General features: G+C 36.0%; 1 protein-coding gene across 1 annotated transcript; it reads right to left on the bottom strand.

The window, feature by feature from the left end:
• Window positions 1-14955: 14955 nt before the first annotated feature.
• On the bottom strand, window positions 14956-15554 carry LOC139901416 (uncharacterized). Its single transcript, XM_071884134.1, has 2 exons — window positions 15360-15554; window positions 14956-15264 (listed from the first exon to the last, which is right to left on the bottom strand). Exons 1-2 carry the CDS (start codon window positions 15552-15554, stop codon window positions 14956-14958), a joined length of 504 nt encoding a protein of 167 aa, XP_071740235.1.
• Between the last annotated feature and the right edge of the window lie 1276 nt (window positions 15555-16830).

Below are 16830 nucleotides of genomic sequence, written 5' to 3'. Positions count from 1 at the left end.
CGGTTTTCAACCGTTGTTGAATTTGGATGATCTTCTCGGTAGTTTCTTGTATAATCTCCGGACCCGTAATCTGTCTATCCCCCACTTCACTCCAACAAATCGGAGACCTGCACTTTCTACCATAAAGTGCTTCAAACGGCGCCATCTCAATGCTTGAATGGTAGCTGTTGTTGTAGAAAAATTCTGCTAATGGTAGATGTCGATCCCAACTGTTTCTGAAATCAATAACACATGCTCGTAGCATGTCTTCAAGCGTTTGTATCGTTCTTTCGCTCTGCCCATCAGTTTGTGGATGATAGGCAGTACTCATGTCTAGACGAGTTCCTAATGCTTGTTGTAATGTCTGCCAGAATCTTGAAATAAATCTGCCATCCCTATCAGAGATAATAGAGATTGGTATTCCATGTCTGGAGACGACTTCCTTCAAATACAGTCGTGCTAACTTCTCCATCTTGTCATCTTCTCTTATTGGCAGGAAATGTGCTGATTTGGTGAGACGATCAACTATTACCCAAATAGTATCAAAACCACTTGCAGTCCTTGGCAATTTAGTGATGAAATCCATGGTAATATTTTCCCATTTCCATTCCGGGATTTCGGGTTGTTGAAGTAGACCTGATGGTTTCTGATGCTCAGCTTTGACCTTAGAACACGTCAAACATTCTCCTACATATTTAGCAACATCGGCTTTCATACCCGGCCACCAAAAATATTTCCTGAGATCCTTGTACATCTTCCCCGTTCCAGGATGTATTGAGTATCTGGTTTTATGAGCTTCTCTAAGTACCATTTCTCTCATATCTCCAAATTTTGGTACCCAAATCCTTTCAGCCCTATACCGGGTTCCGTCTTCCCAAATATTAAGATGTTTCTCCGATCCTTTGGGTATTTCATCCTTTAAATTTCCCTCTTTTAAAACTCCTTGTTGCGCCTCCTTTATTTGAGTAGTAAGGTTATTATGAATCATTATATTCATAGATTTTACTCGAATGGGTTCTCTGTCCTTCCTGCTCAAGGCATCGGCTACCACATTTGCCTTCCCCGGGTGGTAACGAATCTCAAAGTCGTAATCATTCAATAATTCAATCCACCTACGCTGCCTCATATTCAGTTGTTTCTGATTAAATATGTGTTGAAGACTTTTGTGGTCGGTATATATAATACTTTTGACCCCATATAAGTAGTGCCTCCAAGTCTTTAATGCAAAAACAACCGCGCCTAATTCCAAATCATGCGTCGTATAATTTTTTTCGTGAATCTTCAATTGTCTAGACGCATAAGCAATCACCTTCGTTCGTTGCATTAATACACAACCGAGACCTTGATTTGATGCGTCACAATAAATCACAAAATCATCATTCCCTTCAGGCAATGACAATATAGGTGCCGTAGTTAGCTTTTTCTTCAATAACTGAAACGCTTTCTCTTGTTCATCATTCCATTCAAATTTCTTCCCTTTATGCGTTAATGCAGTCAAGGGTTTTGCTATTCTGGAAAAGTCTTGGATGAACCTTCTGTAGTAACCAGCTAAGCCTAAAAACTGGCGTATGTGTTTCGGAGTTTTCGGGGTTTCCCACTTTTCAACAGTTTCTATCTTTGTTGGATCCACCTTAATACCTTCTTTGTTCACTATGTGACCGAGGAATTGAACTTCTTCCAACCAAAATGCACACTTTGAAAACTTAGCGTACAATTCTTCCTTCCTCAATACTTCTAACACCTTTCTCAAATGTTCACCGTGTTCTTGGTCATTCTTTGAGTAAATAAGTATGTCATCAATGAAAACAATGACAAACTTGTCAAGGTATGGTCCACACACTCGGTTTATAAGGTCTATGAACACAGCTGGTGCATTAGTTAAACCAAACGGCATGACCATAAACTCGTAATGACCGTAACGTGTTCTGAAAGCAGTCTTTGGAATATCATCTTCTTTCACCCGCATTTGATGATACCCGGAACGTAAGTCAATCTTTGAATAAACAGACGAGCCTTGTAGTTGATCAAATAAGTCGTCGATTCTCGGTAGTGGGTAGCGGTTCTTGATGGTAAGTTTGTTCAACTCTCGGTAGTCGATACACAACCTGAATGTAGCATCTTTCTTCTTGACAAACAAAACAGGAGCTCCCCACGGTGATGTGCTTGGTCGAATGAAACCACGCTCTAAAAGTTCTTGTAATTGGCTTTGCAGTTCTTTCAACTCGCTGAGTGCGAGTCTGTAAGGAGCACGAGCTATTGGTGAAGCTCCTGGTACAAGATCTATTTGAAATTTAACGGATCGCTGTGGGGGTAATCCCGGTAATTCTTTCGGAAATACATTGGGAAATTCTTTTGCAATAGGAACATCATTGATGCTCTTTTCTTCAGTTTGTACTTTCTCGACGTGTGCTAGAACAGCATAGCAACCTTTTCTTATTAGTTTTTGTGCCTTCAAATTACTAATAATATGTAGCTTCGTGTTGCCCTTTTCTCCGTACACCATTAAGGGTTTTCCTTTTTCTCGTATAATGCGAATTGCATTTTTGTAACAAACGATCTCTGCTTTCACTTCTTTCAACCAGTCCATACCGATTATCACATCAAAACTCCCTAACTCTACTAGTATCAAATCAATCTTAAATGTTTCGCTAACCAGTTTAATTTCTCGATTCCGACATATATTATCTGCTGAAATTAATTTACCATTTGCTAATTCGAGTAAAAATTTACTATCCAAAGGCGTCAATGGACAACTTAATTTAGCACAAAAATCTCTACTCATATAGCTTCTATCCGCACCCGAATCAAATAAAACGTAAGCAGATTTATTGTCAATAAGAAACGTACCCGTAACAAGCTCCGAGTCTTCCTGTGCCTCTGCCGCATTAATATTGAAAACTCTTCCGCGGCCTTGTCCATTCGTGTTCTCCTGGTTCGGGCAATTTCTAATAATGTGGTCCGGTTTTCCACATTTATAACAAACTACATTGGCATAACTTGCTCCGACACTACTTGCTCCGCCATTACTCGTTCCGACACCATTTGTTCCTTTCGTTCTATTAACCCCTGGTCCGTAGACCTCACACTTCACCGCGCTATGACCATTTCTTTTACACTTGTTGCAAAATTTGGTGCAGAACCCCGAGTGATACTTTTCACACCTTTGGCATAGCTGCTTCTGATTGTTGTTGTTGTTGCGGTTATTATTGTTGTTGGGATGATTGTTGTAGTTGCTGTTGTTGTTGTTGTTGTTGTTGTTGTTGGGCCGTTTGTTGTAGTTGCGATTGATGTTGCGATTGTTGGGATAATTGTTGCGATTATTGTTGTAATTGCTGTTGTTGTTGTATTGGTGATTCTCATCACCGTTTTCCTCCCACTTTCTTTTGACTTGCTTCACATTGGCCTCTTCAGCAGTCTGTTCTTTAATTCTTTCTTCAATCTGGTTCACTAGTTTGTGAGCCATTCTACATGCCTGTTGTATGGAGGCGGGCTCGTGTGAACTTATATCTTCTTGGATTCTTTCCGGTAATCCTTTAACAAACGCGTCGATCTTCTCTTCCTCATCTTCGAATGCTCCCGGACACAATAAGCACAATTCTGTGAATCGTCTTTCGTACGTGGTAATATCAAATCCTTGGGTTCGTAACCCTCTAAGTTCTGTCTTGAGCTTATTGACCTCGGTTCTGGGACGGTACTTCTCGTTCATCAAGTGCTTGAATGCTGACCACGGTAGTGCGTACGCATCATCTTGTCCCACTTGCTCTAGATAGGTATTCCACCATGTTAACGCAGAACCTGTGAAGGTATGCGTAGCGTACTTCACTTTGTCCTCTTCAGTACACTTACTTATGGCAAACACCGATTCGACCTTCTCGGTCCACCGTTTCAATCCGATCGGTCCTTCGGTTCCATCAAATTCCAAAGGTTTGCAGGCAGTGAATTCTTTGTAGGTGCATCCTACACGATTTCCTGTACTGCCAGATCCAAGGTTATTGTTGGTATGTAGCGCAGCCTGTACTGCGGCTATGTTTGAAGCTAGAGAAGTACGGAATTCCTCTTCATTCATATTCACAGTGTGTCGAGTAGTCGGTGCCATTTCCTTCAAAATAGTCAAATGGAACAAGTTAATCATACAGAATATTAAGAGTAGTTAATAGTATTTCGTAGCATAATATGAACTCATTTATAAAAGCTTTTTCTTCATATTAGCGTTTTATAAGTTTAAATTCGGGTAGTACCTACCCGTTAAGTTCATACTTAGTAGCTAATATACAATTCAACTACTACAATTCTATATGAAAAACTGATTGTAATAATATTTCGCGTTCAAACTTTTATACAATATTTTACAAACTTACAATACCGCTTATTTTACATAAAGCATGAAATATAGCACACAATAACTTTGATACAAGATAGTTGTGAAGATAATTCTAGCTAGTACACAAGTCGTTCAGCAAAGGCAATAAAGACACGTAATTCATACGTCCAGAAACAAGTCATGCATTCTGGTTTTACTAGGACTACTTCCCATCCTTGGTCTTGTGGAACATAACCGTTATCGCCGTTGATAAGATAGCGTGTTGTAACGTCGTCAAAGGGACGAGGGTTACGTAATGACCAACAGTCTCATAATAACCTAAAAACCTCATTTCTTACCCCAATTACCGACTCCGTCACTTGTGGGAACGTTTTGTTTAATAGTTGTAGCCTGATGTTCTTGTTCTCACTTTGGTGAGAAGCGAACATTACTAACCCGTAAGCATAACATGCTTCTTTATGTTGCATGTTAGCCGCTTTTTCTAAATCACGAAGTCCTATATTCGGATATACTGAGTCAAAATAATTTCTTAACCCGTTGCGTAAAATAGCATTTGGGTTCCCCGCAATATATGCGTCAAAGTAAACACATCGTAACTTATGGATTTCCCAATGTGATATCCCCCATCTTTCGAACGAAAGCCTTTTATAAACCAAGGCATTCTTGGAACTTTCTTCGAATGTCTTACAAACTGATCTCGCCTTAAATAGTTGTGCCGAGGAATTCTGACCGACTCTAGACAAGATTTCATCAATCATGTCTCCGGGTAGGTCTCTTAAAATATTGGGTTGTCTATCCATTTTGTGTTTTTATACTGTAAAATAGACAAGAGTTAGATTCATAAAAAAAATACTTATTAATACAAGCAATTTTTACATATATCATAAAGCATAAGCACACTATATTACATATATTATACCACACGAATACAACTATCTTATTCCGACTCGCTCGTTTCTTCTTGTTCGGTTTTGGTTCGTTTTTGCCAAGTTTCTAGGGATATATGATGTTCCCCTAATACGAGCCGTCGTTGTCCACATTGGTTTAGAAAAATCTGGTGGTTTAAAGGTTCCCGGGTCATTGTTACAACTTAAGGACTTCGGGGGTTGACGATACATATAAAGTTCATCGGGGTTGGAATTAGATTTCTCTATTTTTATGCCCTTTCCCTTATTATTTTCTTTTGCCTTTTTAAATTAAGTTGGGGTAATTTCTATAACATCATCGGAATTCTCGTCGGAATCCGATTCATCGGAGAATTGGTAATCCTCCCAATATTTTGCTTCCTTGGCGGAAACACCATTGACCATAATTAACCTTGGTCGGTTGGTTGAGGATTCTCTTTTACTTAACCGTTTTATTATTTCCCCCACCGGTTCTATTTCTTCTTCCGGTTCCGATTCTTCTTCCGGTTCCGATTCTTCTTCCGGTTCCGACTCTTCTTCCGGTTCCTCTTCGAGAACTTGTGAATCAGTCCACGAATCATTCCAATTTACATTTGACTCTTCATTATTATTAGGTGAGTCAATGGGACTTGTTCTAGAGGTAGACATCTATCACATAATATCAAACACGTTAAGAGATTAATATATCACATAATATTCATATGTTAAAAATATATAGTTTCCAACAAAAATGTTAAGCAATCATTTTTAAAGAAAACACGGTCGAAGTCCAGACTCACTAATGCATCCTAACAAACTCGATAAGACACACTAATGCAAATTTTCTGGTTCTCTAAGACCAACGCTCTGATACCAACTGAAATGTCCCGTTCTTATTGATTAAAAACGTTCCATATTAATTGATTTCGTTGCGAGGTTTTGACCTCTATATGAGACGTTTTTCAAAGACTGCATTCATTTTTAAAACAAACCATAACCTTTATTTCATAAATAAAGGTTTAAAAAGCTTTACGTAGATTATCAAATAATGATAATCTAAAATATCATGTTTACACACGACCATTACATAATAGTTTACAATACAAATATGTTACATCGAAATCAGTTTCTTGAATGCAGTTTTTACACAATATCATACAAACATGAACTCCAAATCTTGTCCTTATTTTAGTATGCAACAGCGGAAGCTCTTAGTATTCACCTGAGAATAAACATGCTTTAAACGTCAACAAAAATGTTGGTGAGTTATAGGTTTAACCTATATATATCAAATCGTAACAATAGGCCACAAGATTTCATATTTCAATACACATCCCATACATAGAGATAAAAATCATTCATATGGTGAACACCTGGTAACCGACATTAACAAGATGCATATATATAAGAATATCCCCATCATTCCAGGACACCCTTCGGATATGATATAAATTTCGAAGTACTAAAGCATCCGGTACTTTGGATGGGGTTTGTTAGGCCCAATAGATCTATCTTTAGGATTCGCGTCAATTAGGGTGTCTGTTCCCTAATTCTTAGATTACCAGACTTAATAAAAAGGGGCATATTCGATTTCGATAATTCAACCATAGAATGTAGTTTCACGTACTTGTGTCTATTTTGTAAATCATTTATAAAACCTGCATGTATTCTCATCCCAAAAATATTAGATTTTAAAAGTGGGACTATAACTCACTTTCACAGATTTTTACTTCGTCGGGAAGTAAGACTTGGCCACTGGTTGATTCACGAACCTATAACAATATATACATATATATCAAAGTATGTTTAAAATATATTTACAACACTTTTAATATATTTTGATGTTTTCAGTTTATTAAGTCAGCTGTCCTCGTTAGTAACCTACAACTAGTTGTCTACAGTTAGATGTACAGAAATAAATCGATAAATATTATCTTGAATCAATCCACGACTCAGTGTATACGTATCTCAGTATTGATCACAACTCAAACTATATATATTTTGGAATCAACCTCAACCCTGTATAGCTAACTCCAACATTCACATATAGAGTGTCTATGGTTGTTCCGAAATATATATAGATGTGTCGACATGATAGGTCGAAACATTGTATACGTGTCTATGGTATCTCAAGATTACATAATATACAATACAAGTTGATTAAGTTATGGTTGGAATAGATTTGTTACCAATTTTCACGTAGCTAAAATGAGAAAAATTATCCAATCTTGTTTTACCCATAACTTCTTCATTTTAAATCCGTTTTGAGTGAATCAGATTGCTATGGTTTCATATTGAACTCTATTTTATGAATCTAAACAGAAAAGTATAGGTTTATAGTCGGAAAAATAAGTTACAAGTCATTTTTGTAAAGGTAGTCATTTCAGTCGAAAGAACGACATCTAGATGACCATTTTAGAAAACATACTTCCACTTTGAGTTTAACCATAATTTTTGGATATAGTTTCATGTTCATAATAAAAATCATTTTCTCAGAATAACAACTTTTAAATCAAAGTTTATCATAGTTTTTAATTAACTAACCCAAAATAGCCCGCGGTGTTACTACGACGGCGTAAATCCGGTTTTACGGTGTTTTTCGTGTTTCCAGGTTTTAAATCATTAAGTTAGCATATCATATAGATATAGAACATGTGTGTAGTTAATTTTAAAAGTCAAGTTAGAAGGATTAACTTTTATTTGCGAACAAGTTTAGAATTAACTAAACTATGTTCTAGTGATTACGAGTTTAAACCTTCGAATAAGATAGTTTTATATATATGAATCGAATGATGTTATGAACATCATTACTACCTCAAGTTTAGTAGTTAAACCTACTGGAAGTGACAAGAAATGATCTAGCTTCAAAGGATCTTGGATGGCTTGAAAGTTCTTGAAGTAGGATCATGACACAAAAACAAGTTCAAGTAAGATTTTTACTCGAATTAAGATAGTTTATAGTTATAGAAATTGAATCAAAGTTTGAATATGAATATTACCTTGAATAAGAAAGATAACCTAATGTATATAACAAAGGTTTCTTGATCTTAGATGATTACTTGGAATGGATTAGAAAGCTTGGAAGTAAATTAGTAAACTTGAAGGGATTTTTGAAGTGTTCTTGAAGTGTTCTTCCTATGATGATTATAGCTTGATTCTTGAAGTGATTTTTGATGAAGATGATGATTAACTACTGGAAAAATACGTTCATAATAGTGTGTGTGTGTTGAGAGAGAATTAGAAAGAGAATTGGAAGTGAAATGGAGTGAATGATGAGTGGTAATTGGTGAGTGGTGAGTGGGGTTAAAAGGAGTTCTAGTTAGTTGACTAGCTCATGGTAGAAGTTAAAATTGATTAGTCATACATGACATAATCAATAGTGGAATCCCATGCTAGTTCCTATTGGTATATACTCATAGTAAGTACGTTTTGAAGCTGTGTATAATACGGGTAAGAATACGACTAGAATTCTTGATGAAAGAAAAGAATGGAAAAGTAACTGTAACCATTTTCGTTAAGTATGATTGTTTTGATATATGTCTTGAAGTCTTCCAAAATTATTTTAATACATCTAAATACACTACATGTATATACATTTTAACTGAGTCGTTAAGTCATCGTTAGTCGTTACATGTAAGTGTTGTTTTGAAACCTTTAAGTTAACGATCTCAATTAATGTTGTTAACCCATTGTTTATTATATCTAATGAGATGTTAAATTATTATATTATCATAATATTATGATATATTAATATATCTTAATATGATATATATACATTTAAATGTCGTTACAACGATAATCGTTACATATATGTCTCGTTTCGAAATCCTTAAGTTAGTAGTCTTGTTTATATGTATATAACTCATTGTTAATATACTTATGGAGATACTTACTTATCATAATCTCATGTTAACCATATGTATATCCATATATATATCGTCATGTCATTTTTATAAGTTTTAACGTTCGTGAATCGCCGGTCAACTTGGGTGGTCAATTGTCTATATGAAACATATTTAAATTAATCAAGTCTTAACAAGTTTGATTGCTTAACATGTTGGAAACATTTAATCATGTAAATATCAATCTCAATTAATATATATAAACATGGAAAAGTTCGGGTCACTACAATGTGTGGCAAGCACCAGTTCAATCCCTAGGAGGAGCAAAGTATTTTGTATCATTTATTGATGACTACACTAGGAGATGTTGGGTGTACCCAATCAAGAGAAAAGCAGATGTATTTGAAGTTTTTAAAGTTTACAAAGCGCGAGTTGAACTTGAATCTGGTAAAAAGATCAAGTGTTTGAGGACAGATAATGGAGGAGAATACACTGGTGATGAATTTGATAAGTTTTGCAAACAAGAAGGTATCAAAAGGCAGTTCACAACAGCATACACTCCTCAACAAAACGGAGTGGCAGAGCGGATGAACAGAACCTTGTTAGATAGAACAATGGCGATGTTGGCAACTGCAAGCTTGGGAAAATTATTCTGGGCAGAAGCAGTAAGTACTACCTGTTACGTGATAAATCGGTCACCATCAACTGCAATTGAGTTGAAATCGCCGATGAAAATGTGGACTGGAAAACCAGTTGATTATTCTGACCTTCATGTATTTGGAAGTCCTGTGTACGCAATGTACAATTCTCAAGAAACGACAAAGTTGGATCCGAAGTCCAGAAAGTGTTTGTTCTTGGGGTATGCTGATGGAGTTAAGGGGTATCGCTTGTGGGACCCCACTGCCCACAAAGTAGTCATCAGTAGTGATGTTGTCTTTACAGAAGACAAATATCTTAAAGATGTTAGCACTTCAAAAGAAACTATACAGATACAGGTGGGTAATGAATTTCATAAAGATTCTTCTGAAGCAGTACCAGAGCACGATGAGAATCAAGTAGTCGTTGATGAAGCTCCAGCGACTCGTATTTCTAATCGGGAAAGGAAACGTCCAGGGTGGCACTCGGATTATATTATGGGAAGCAATGTTGCATATTGTCTTCTAACAGAGGAAGGAGAGCCAACAACTCTTCGCGAGGCACTGAATCATTCAGATGCATCTCAGTGGATGACAGCTATGCAGGAAGAAATTGAAGCTCTTCATAAAAATAAAACATGGGAACTTGTGCCATTGCCGAAAGGTAGAAAACCTATTGGAAATAAATGGGTGTATAAGATCAAGCGAAATGGCGATGATCAAGTGGAGCGGTATCGTGCAAGACTGGTGGTTAAAGGATATGCTCAGAAAGAAGGTACGGACTTTAATGAAATATTTTCTCCTGTGGTTCGACTTACAACAATTCGAGTAGTTCTAGCGATGTGTGCTACATTTGATTTGCATCTAGAGCAGCTAGATGTGAAAACTGCATTTCTTCATGGAAATCTTGAAGAAGAAATTTATATGCTTCAACCAGAAGGTTTTGAACTACAAGAAAAAAAGAACTTGGTTTGCAGGTTAAAGAAATCTCTGTATGGTCTCAAACAGGCGCCGAGATGCTGGTACAAGAGATTTGATTCTTTCATAATGAGCCTTGAATATAACAGACTTTATGCAGACCCTTATGCATATTTCAAGAGGTTTGGGGACAATAATTTTGTCATTTTGCTGTTATATGTAGACGACATGTTGGTTGCAGGCCCCAACAAAGATCGTATTAATAAGCTGAAGGCTCAATTGGCTAGGGAGTTTAAAATGAAAGACTTGGGTGCGGCAAACAAGATTCTAGGGATACAAATTCACTGAGACAGAGATAATAGGAAGATTTGGCTTTCTCAAAAGAATTATTTGAAGAAAGTCTTGCAGCACTTCAATATGCAAGATAGTGAGCCAATCTCAACCCCACTTCCTACTAATCTCAAGTTATCCTCCGTTATGTGTCCTGGCAGTGAATACGAGAGGAAGGAGATGTCTCGCGTACCGTATGCATCAGCAGTGGGAAGTTTAATGTTCACAATGATATGTACAAGACTAGACATTGCACATGCAGTGGGAGTAGTTAGTCGGTACATGGCGAATCCTGGTAAAGAGCATTGGAATTCGGTAAAGAGGATCCTTAAATACATCAAAGGAACCTGAGATGTTGCATTATGTTATGGGGAACCGAAATTCATTTTCAAAGGGTATGTTGATTCAGATTATGCAGGTGATATCGATAAAAGTAAATCTACCACTGCATATGTTTTCACACTTTGTGGTGGAATAGTAAGCTGGGTTTCAAAACTGCAGTCAGTTATGGTGACGTCAACAACAGAGGCAGAATATGTAGCAGCTACTCAAGCTACTAAAGAGGGAGTATGGTTGAAGATGTTGTTGGAGGAACTCGGACACAAACAAAAGAATATCACTCTATTTTGTGACAACCAGAGTGCCTTGCATCTTGCAAGGAATCCGGCATTTCATTCAAAGACAAAGCATATACGAGTTCAGTATCACTTCGTTCGTGAGAAAGTGGAAGAAGGAACCATGGATATGCAGAAAATTCATACTGATAAAAATGTGGCTGATTTTCTAACAAAATCAATCAATCGTGACAAGTTTATTTGGTGCCGTTCCTCATGCGGCCTAGCAGAGACGTAAGCAACATCATTGGCAAGGAAGGATTATTGTGTGAAGATTAATTGAGCTTCAATCGAATCTTCAAGTGGAAGATAGTTGAATATTAAACTTGGATGGTAGAGTTGATGTGGTCAATTAACACATTTATTTTGAGGCCACACTATTCAAATGAAGGCTTTCATCTTCATACTCACCAACCCCCATTTTTGAGTAGTATAAATAGAGCTCTAACTTATGCTCATTTTCTCATCCCAAAATACTTCTTCAATCTTATGTACTAAAAGAGTTAATAGAGAGTTTGAGTGTTTAGTCTCCTAATTACAAAAGATATAAAGATTAGTGCTTATCCTTGTAATTAGAGAGAAGTGTAATTCATATTATTCTTATTAGTGAAACGTTTCTTTCCTTGCCCGTAGTTTTTACCCTATTGGGGTTTTCCACGTTAAATCTCGATGTCTCTTTATTGTTGCTATTTCAATTATTACTAGCGGTTTGCTATAATTCGGTGTCGCTTTTCTTAACATTAATCATCAAGAACCAAAGTCTTGCACCCGACGCCGGCCAGGTCGACGCTTCACCGACGCCGGGATGGTGTGGTGGCGATCCGACGCTGGTTTGCTTGTTCCCACACCGAGAGCTCTAAAAAATCCTTCGTCGCCTCTTTACTTCTGCTATCCCTGCAATTTAATTAAACCCTACAAAACAAAACCCTTATAGAAGATACGTACGAAATTTTATCTCCATTTACACAGATGAGAAAAAACCCTTGGAAATCTAAAAGGTAATCAATTATTTCAATTCCAATAAACCCTAACCCATCTTCATCTTTATCATCATCATCATCATCTTCATTCATTATTTATAATCTACATTTTCTCATCCAAAAGAATATGGTAGGTCATCTACCTAACAATTCATCTTCATCTCCTTCCACAATCCCGGAGCGTCCCCAAAACCCTCGCCATCTTCTATCTGATCATTTCTAAACTTTGGCCATCAGGTAAATTTATATTTTCTTTCCAATCTTTCATATGATTATTTAATTGAGTGACTAATTAGGCATGTATATATTGAAATTAATCGAAACCTAGGTGAATCCTCACTATATTTGGAGCTAAATTATCATCAAAAGATCAAGACTTATATGAGTTTCTCGAATTGCATCAATTCAATCAAAACCCATGATGCACAACAACTACAATTAAATACATGAGGTGAGTTTTTCATTTTAATCTTTTTCTCTATTGTTCTATATATGCATCAAGAATATAATGACTATTCTTTGGTGCGTATGTTCCTAAAAACATGAATATGAGGGAAAAAAATAAGTTTTCAATGAATTTGGAAGGTAAGATTTTAGTTGTACGATTTATTCTTGATATGTGCACACACACATTGCACATTGCTATTGTTCGTAGGTCGTTATCCAAAACTTTTACCATCGTCGACTTGGAATCTCTTTCACGGTATTGTTACTGTATCTTTATATTTCTTTGTTTTGGATGAACAATATTGACCCATCATCCCTTTTATATGTGATTTCTTATGTCTTATTTATGTGATACAATTTTGACCCATTTACTAAGTTTTATCATACCGATTGTCTTAATGTCTCTTCAATTTTGACCCGTTAAGCGGTCTGTCATTGGTGTAATTGTATTAAACTTCTTTTGTGTCTCCAAGTCAATTCTATTGTGCCCATGTATCACTACCTTAAACATGTTAATGTAAAAAGTCTTAGCAGCTAAAGTTCGGGATATAATTTGCCAGTACCTGTAGAGAATAAGATGAAGTGTAGTTACATAAGAGCTGTCATTCAAAGTGGATTATAGAAGTCTACTAAATGTGTTTTGAATTTTTTAAGCACCTTGATGTTTAAGTCAGTTTAGTTTAATGATTCTAATTTAGTTCTCATGTAATTCCGGGCTAACATTACCTTCATATTTACTCTACTGTTGCAATGTAGGTGATCCATTTAAAGAAACTACTAGCACTTCCATTTTATGTCCTTATCAAGATGCTTGCTACAATAAAGTTGTTCTTTTTATTTCCTCATTGTGTTTCAAACAATGTTTTACAATTGAGCACGAACTCATGATGATTCAAAATTTGGAGAACTAAAATTCATAGTTGACACTTTAATCTGACCCACCAGGTATCATATAGTTTCTACAAGTTTTAACGTTCGTGAATCGCCGGTCAATTTGGGCCGTCAATTGTCTACATGAAACCTATTTCAATTAATCAAGTCTTAACAAATTTGATTGCTTAACATGTTGGAAACATTTATTCATGTAAATATTAATCTCATATAATATATAATCATGGAAAAGTTCGGGTCACTACATGAGGTCTCTGTAATTAAGTAATGCTACAATATATGTAGTATCTGTAACTTGAATTAAAGTAATGGAGGTTGAAATAAAAAAAAAAAAAATGAAGTAGTGTTAATAAAAACAAAGGAAATCGAAAGTCACATACATATATTAATTTAGCATGAAGTGTTTTTTCTCATGTCCTTTTTGGTCATTTTACACTTTTTAAACAGCTTCAGCTACTTTACCAAACAAATAAATATATATTTTACAGCTAACAACTAATAGCTACCGGCAAACAGCTAACAGCTTGCAGCTAAAACCTACCAGCTCTCAACTCTCAGCTTCAGCTACCAGCTACTTTTGTCAAACATACCCTTAATCACTAAAGTGACTTTAAGTAGATTTAAATCTCAAACCAATGATAATCTGTAAATTATTCTTTCTGTATGTATACATAGATGTTTGAATGTCATCTGTATGTATATAGATAATATATTATTCTTTCTTAGTTGTCACACACGATTAATTTCGAATCGAAAATTCAATACACAAGACTTTTATTTATATCGTTAACCTTGAAATGAATATATTGTACATCTAAACTATTTTATTTAAAGATTTATCATTTTATAAACCCGTGATTTCACGGGTCTTTTTACTAGTAATTAATTAAAATCTCTATTTTTCATCTAAACAATTAGGTAGTTTATGATTGTACAGGTTAGTGAAGGTTTTTTTTTGGGTAAAAGGGAATTACCCGGTGAATATATTGATATAAACAACGTTACAGATAAGCACTGAGTTATAGGACATGCCCTATAACCTCACAAATCAACCAAGCTCTAACAAGTTATAGCAAAACATGAGCTGAGGCTCTTACAACTAAACATAACATGCTCAAGATATTTTCCAATCTGATTTTAGCCTAAGTGCACTCGGGGTAGATTTCCATCTAAAGCTCATAAGCTTCAATCGAACCGTCGAATAAATAGTTTCATAGAGCTGCACCGGAGAACAACTACCTTTCTTGAAGAAACGTCGATTCCTTTCTTGCCAAACATAGTAGACAGAAGCCGCAAACAAAAGCTTTATAACTACAATACGTGCTACATTCCTGCTAGCAAACGGGCTGACCAAAAGAACAAAGTCCTTCCAACCATGCGTGACTATAGGAAAATCAATGTGATTAAGAACTAAGGACCAAACCTGCGCCGAATACGAACAAGCGGAAAAAAAAGGTGCTAATTAGAGTCTTGCACCGAATTACAAAGAGGACATAATAATGAAGACCCGTGATGAACCTCCCACGACTTAAGCATGTCTTGAGTTTTCAACCTTTCTCCCATGAGGAGCCATACAACAAAAGCATGACGGGGAATGCATTGAGAAAACCACACTATTGAGTACCATTGCACAATAGGAGCATGAGGCCGTAAAAATTCCCAAACATGACTGATAGCGAACACACATTTAGTACCAACGGTATCTTTCCACATGAATATGTCGCTATTAGTTGACAATATAGGTGGTGCCAAATTATTCAATATAGTATAGCGGTCTACCCAATCTGACGGCCATTTCCAAGGTTAGTGAAGTTGAAACAACAGTTATCAATATTACGGAGTAGATAAATTTGAGAAACTGGTTAAAAGTTTCGTGGTGTTTGTTTTTTAGTTTGAAGACCTTATTTTGTATTATGTCCGTGGACGGGCAGACATTTTAGTTGCGGATTGTTTGTTTTTTCGCAGACATACATTTAAATAAGATCTTTATGTTTTTTCCAAATAGAAGCTCTAGTGTATTGCTTCTGATTTCTAAAGCTGTTTTTAACAAGATGCTGTTTTAACATAGACATTAATTTCGACCACCACTCTCAAACTTCCAACCTACCTTCCTTTCACAGCTACCTATCTTCGTCACGTTTTACAATGGCAATCATCTTTTACAATTGGATTCACATACCATGTAAATTAGAACATTTTTCCAATCGACAACGCACCTGCTTGCCCGATATGCAAAATACTTGGATAAATGCTTTTAAATAGCTTTTATAAAAATGATTGAGAGGCTCGAGCGTTAATCATATACTACTTATTATTTTGAGCTAATTATCTCTCTTTTGATTTTGAAGTTTTGATACGACGGTGGCTTTCCTTTAAACTAGAAGAGCAACATAAAGAAGATAAAGTGTGAATGTCTGATGTATATGAGATACGGGGTAAATAAAATTGATTGTATGGTCTCTCACTTATCCACCTACTTTTATATTTCTTACAAAATTCACTTTTATTTTACATTATTATTATACGGAGTATTTTACAAGGAGCAGTCAGTCAAATTGGATGTTATATTAATTGGAAAATGTGTTTGAATTAAGTAATAAATTTAATACTTAGTATTATCATGTTTTTCTTTTTTTTCCTAAAAATATTGATATGTATATATATAATAGAACCGAGGTTCCGATGGAACAACATAGATGAGATCATAACGATCTCATATGGGAGTACTTGATCACAAAGGACTAAAACTCAATGACACATACTCTATTCGTTCTAAATAATAAGAAGGACTACATTGAATACAGAGTAACCACTACATGAATTACAATAGAGAAGTCAAACAAACAAAAACCATCAAACCTAAGTCTACAAAATACACATAAACCCGACCCCGTATCCGACCCCGCATAATCACTCCTCAAAAACCGCCAATTCAAACCACTCACCGGGCAACCCAAGAACACCTAACCCGAGGCCTATTTACCGAAGT

The sequence above is a fragment of the Rutidosis leptorrhynchoides genome, chromosome 3 (genome assembly GCF_046630445.1).
Source record: "Rutidosis leptorrhynchoides isolate AG116_Rl617_1_P2 chromosome 3, CSIRO_AGI_Rlap_v1, whole genome shotgun sequence".
In the NCBI taxonomy this organism is placed as follows: Eukaryota; Viridiplantae; Streptophyta; class Magnoliopsida; order Asterales; family Asteraceae; genus Rutidosis; species Rutidosis leptorrhynchoides.
Note: the sequence above shows the minus strand (reverse complement) of the source record. Positions and strands in the feature narration are given on the sequence as shown.

Coding starts and splice junctions, on each gene's coding strand:
- LOC139901416 (XM_071884134.1), bottom strand. CDS start 15,554: ATGTGGAAAGATACCGTTGGTACTAAATGTGTGTTCGCTATCAGTCAT. Junction 15,265..15,359: donor ACATGCTTAAGTCGTGGGAG/GTTCATCACGGG, acceptor TATTCGGCGCAG/GTTTGGTCCTTAGTTCTTAA.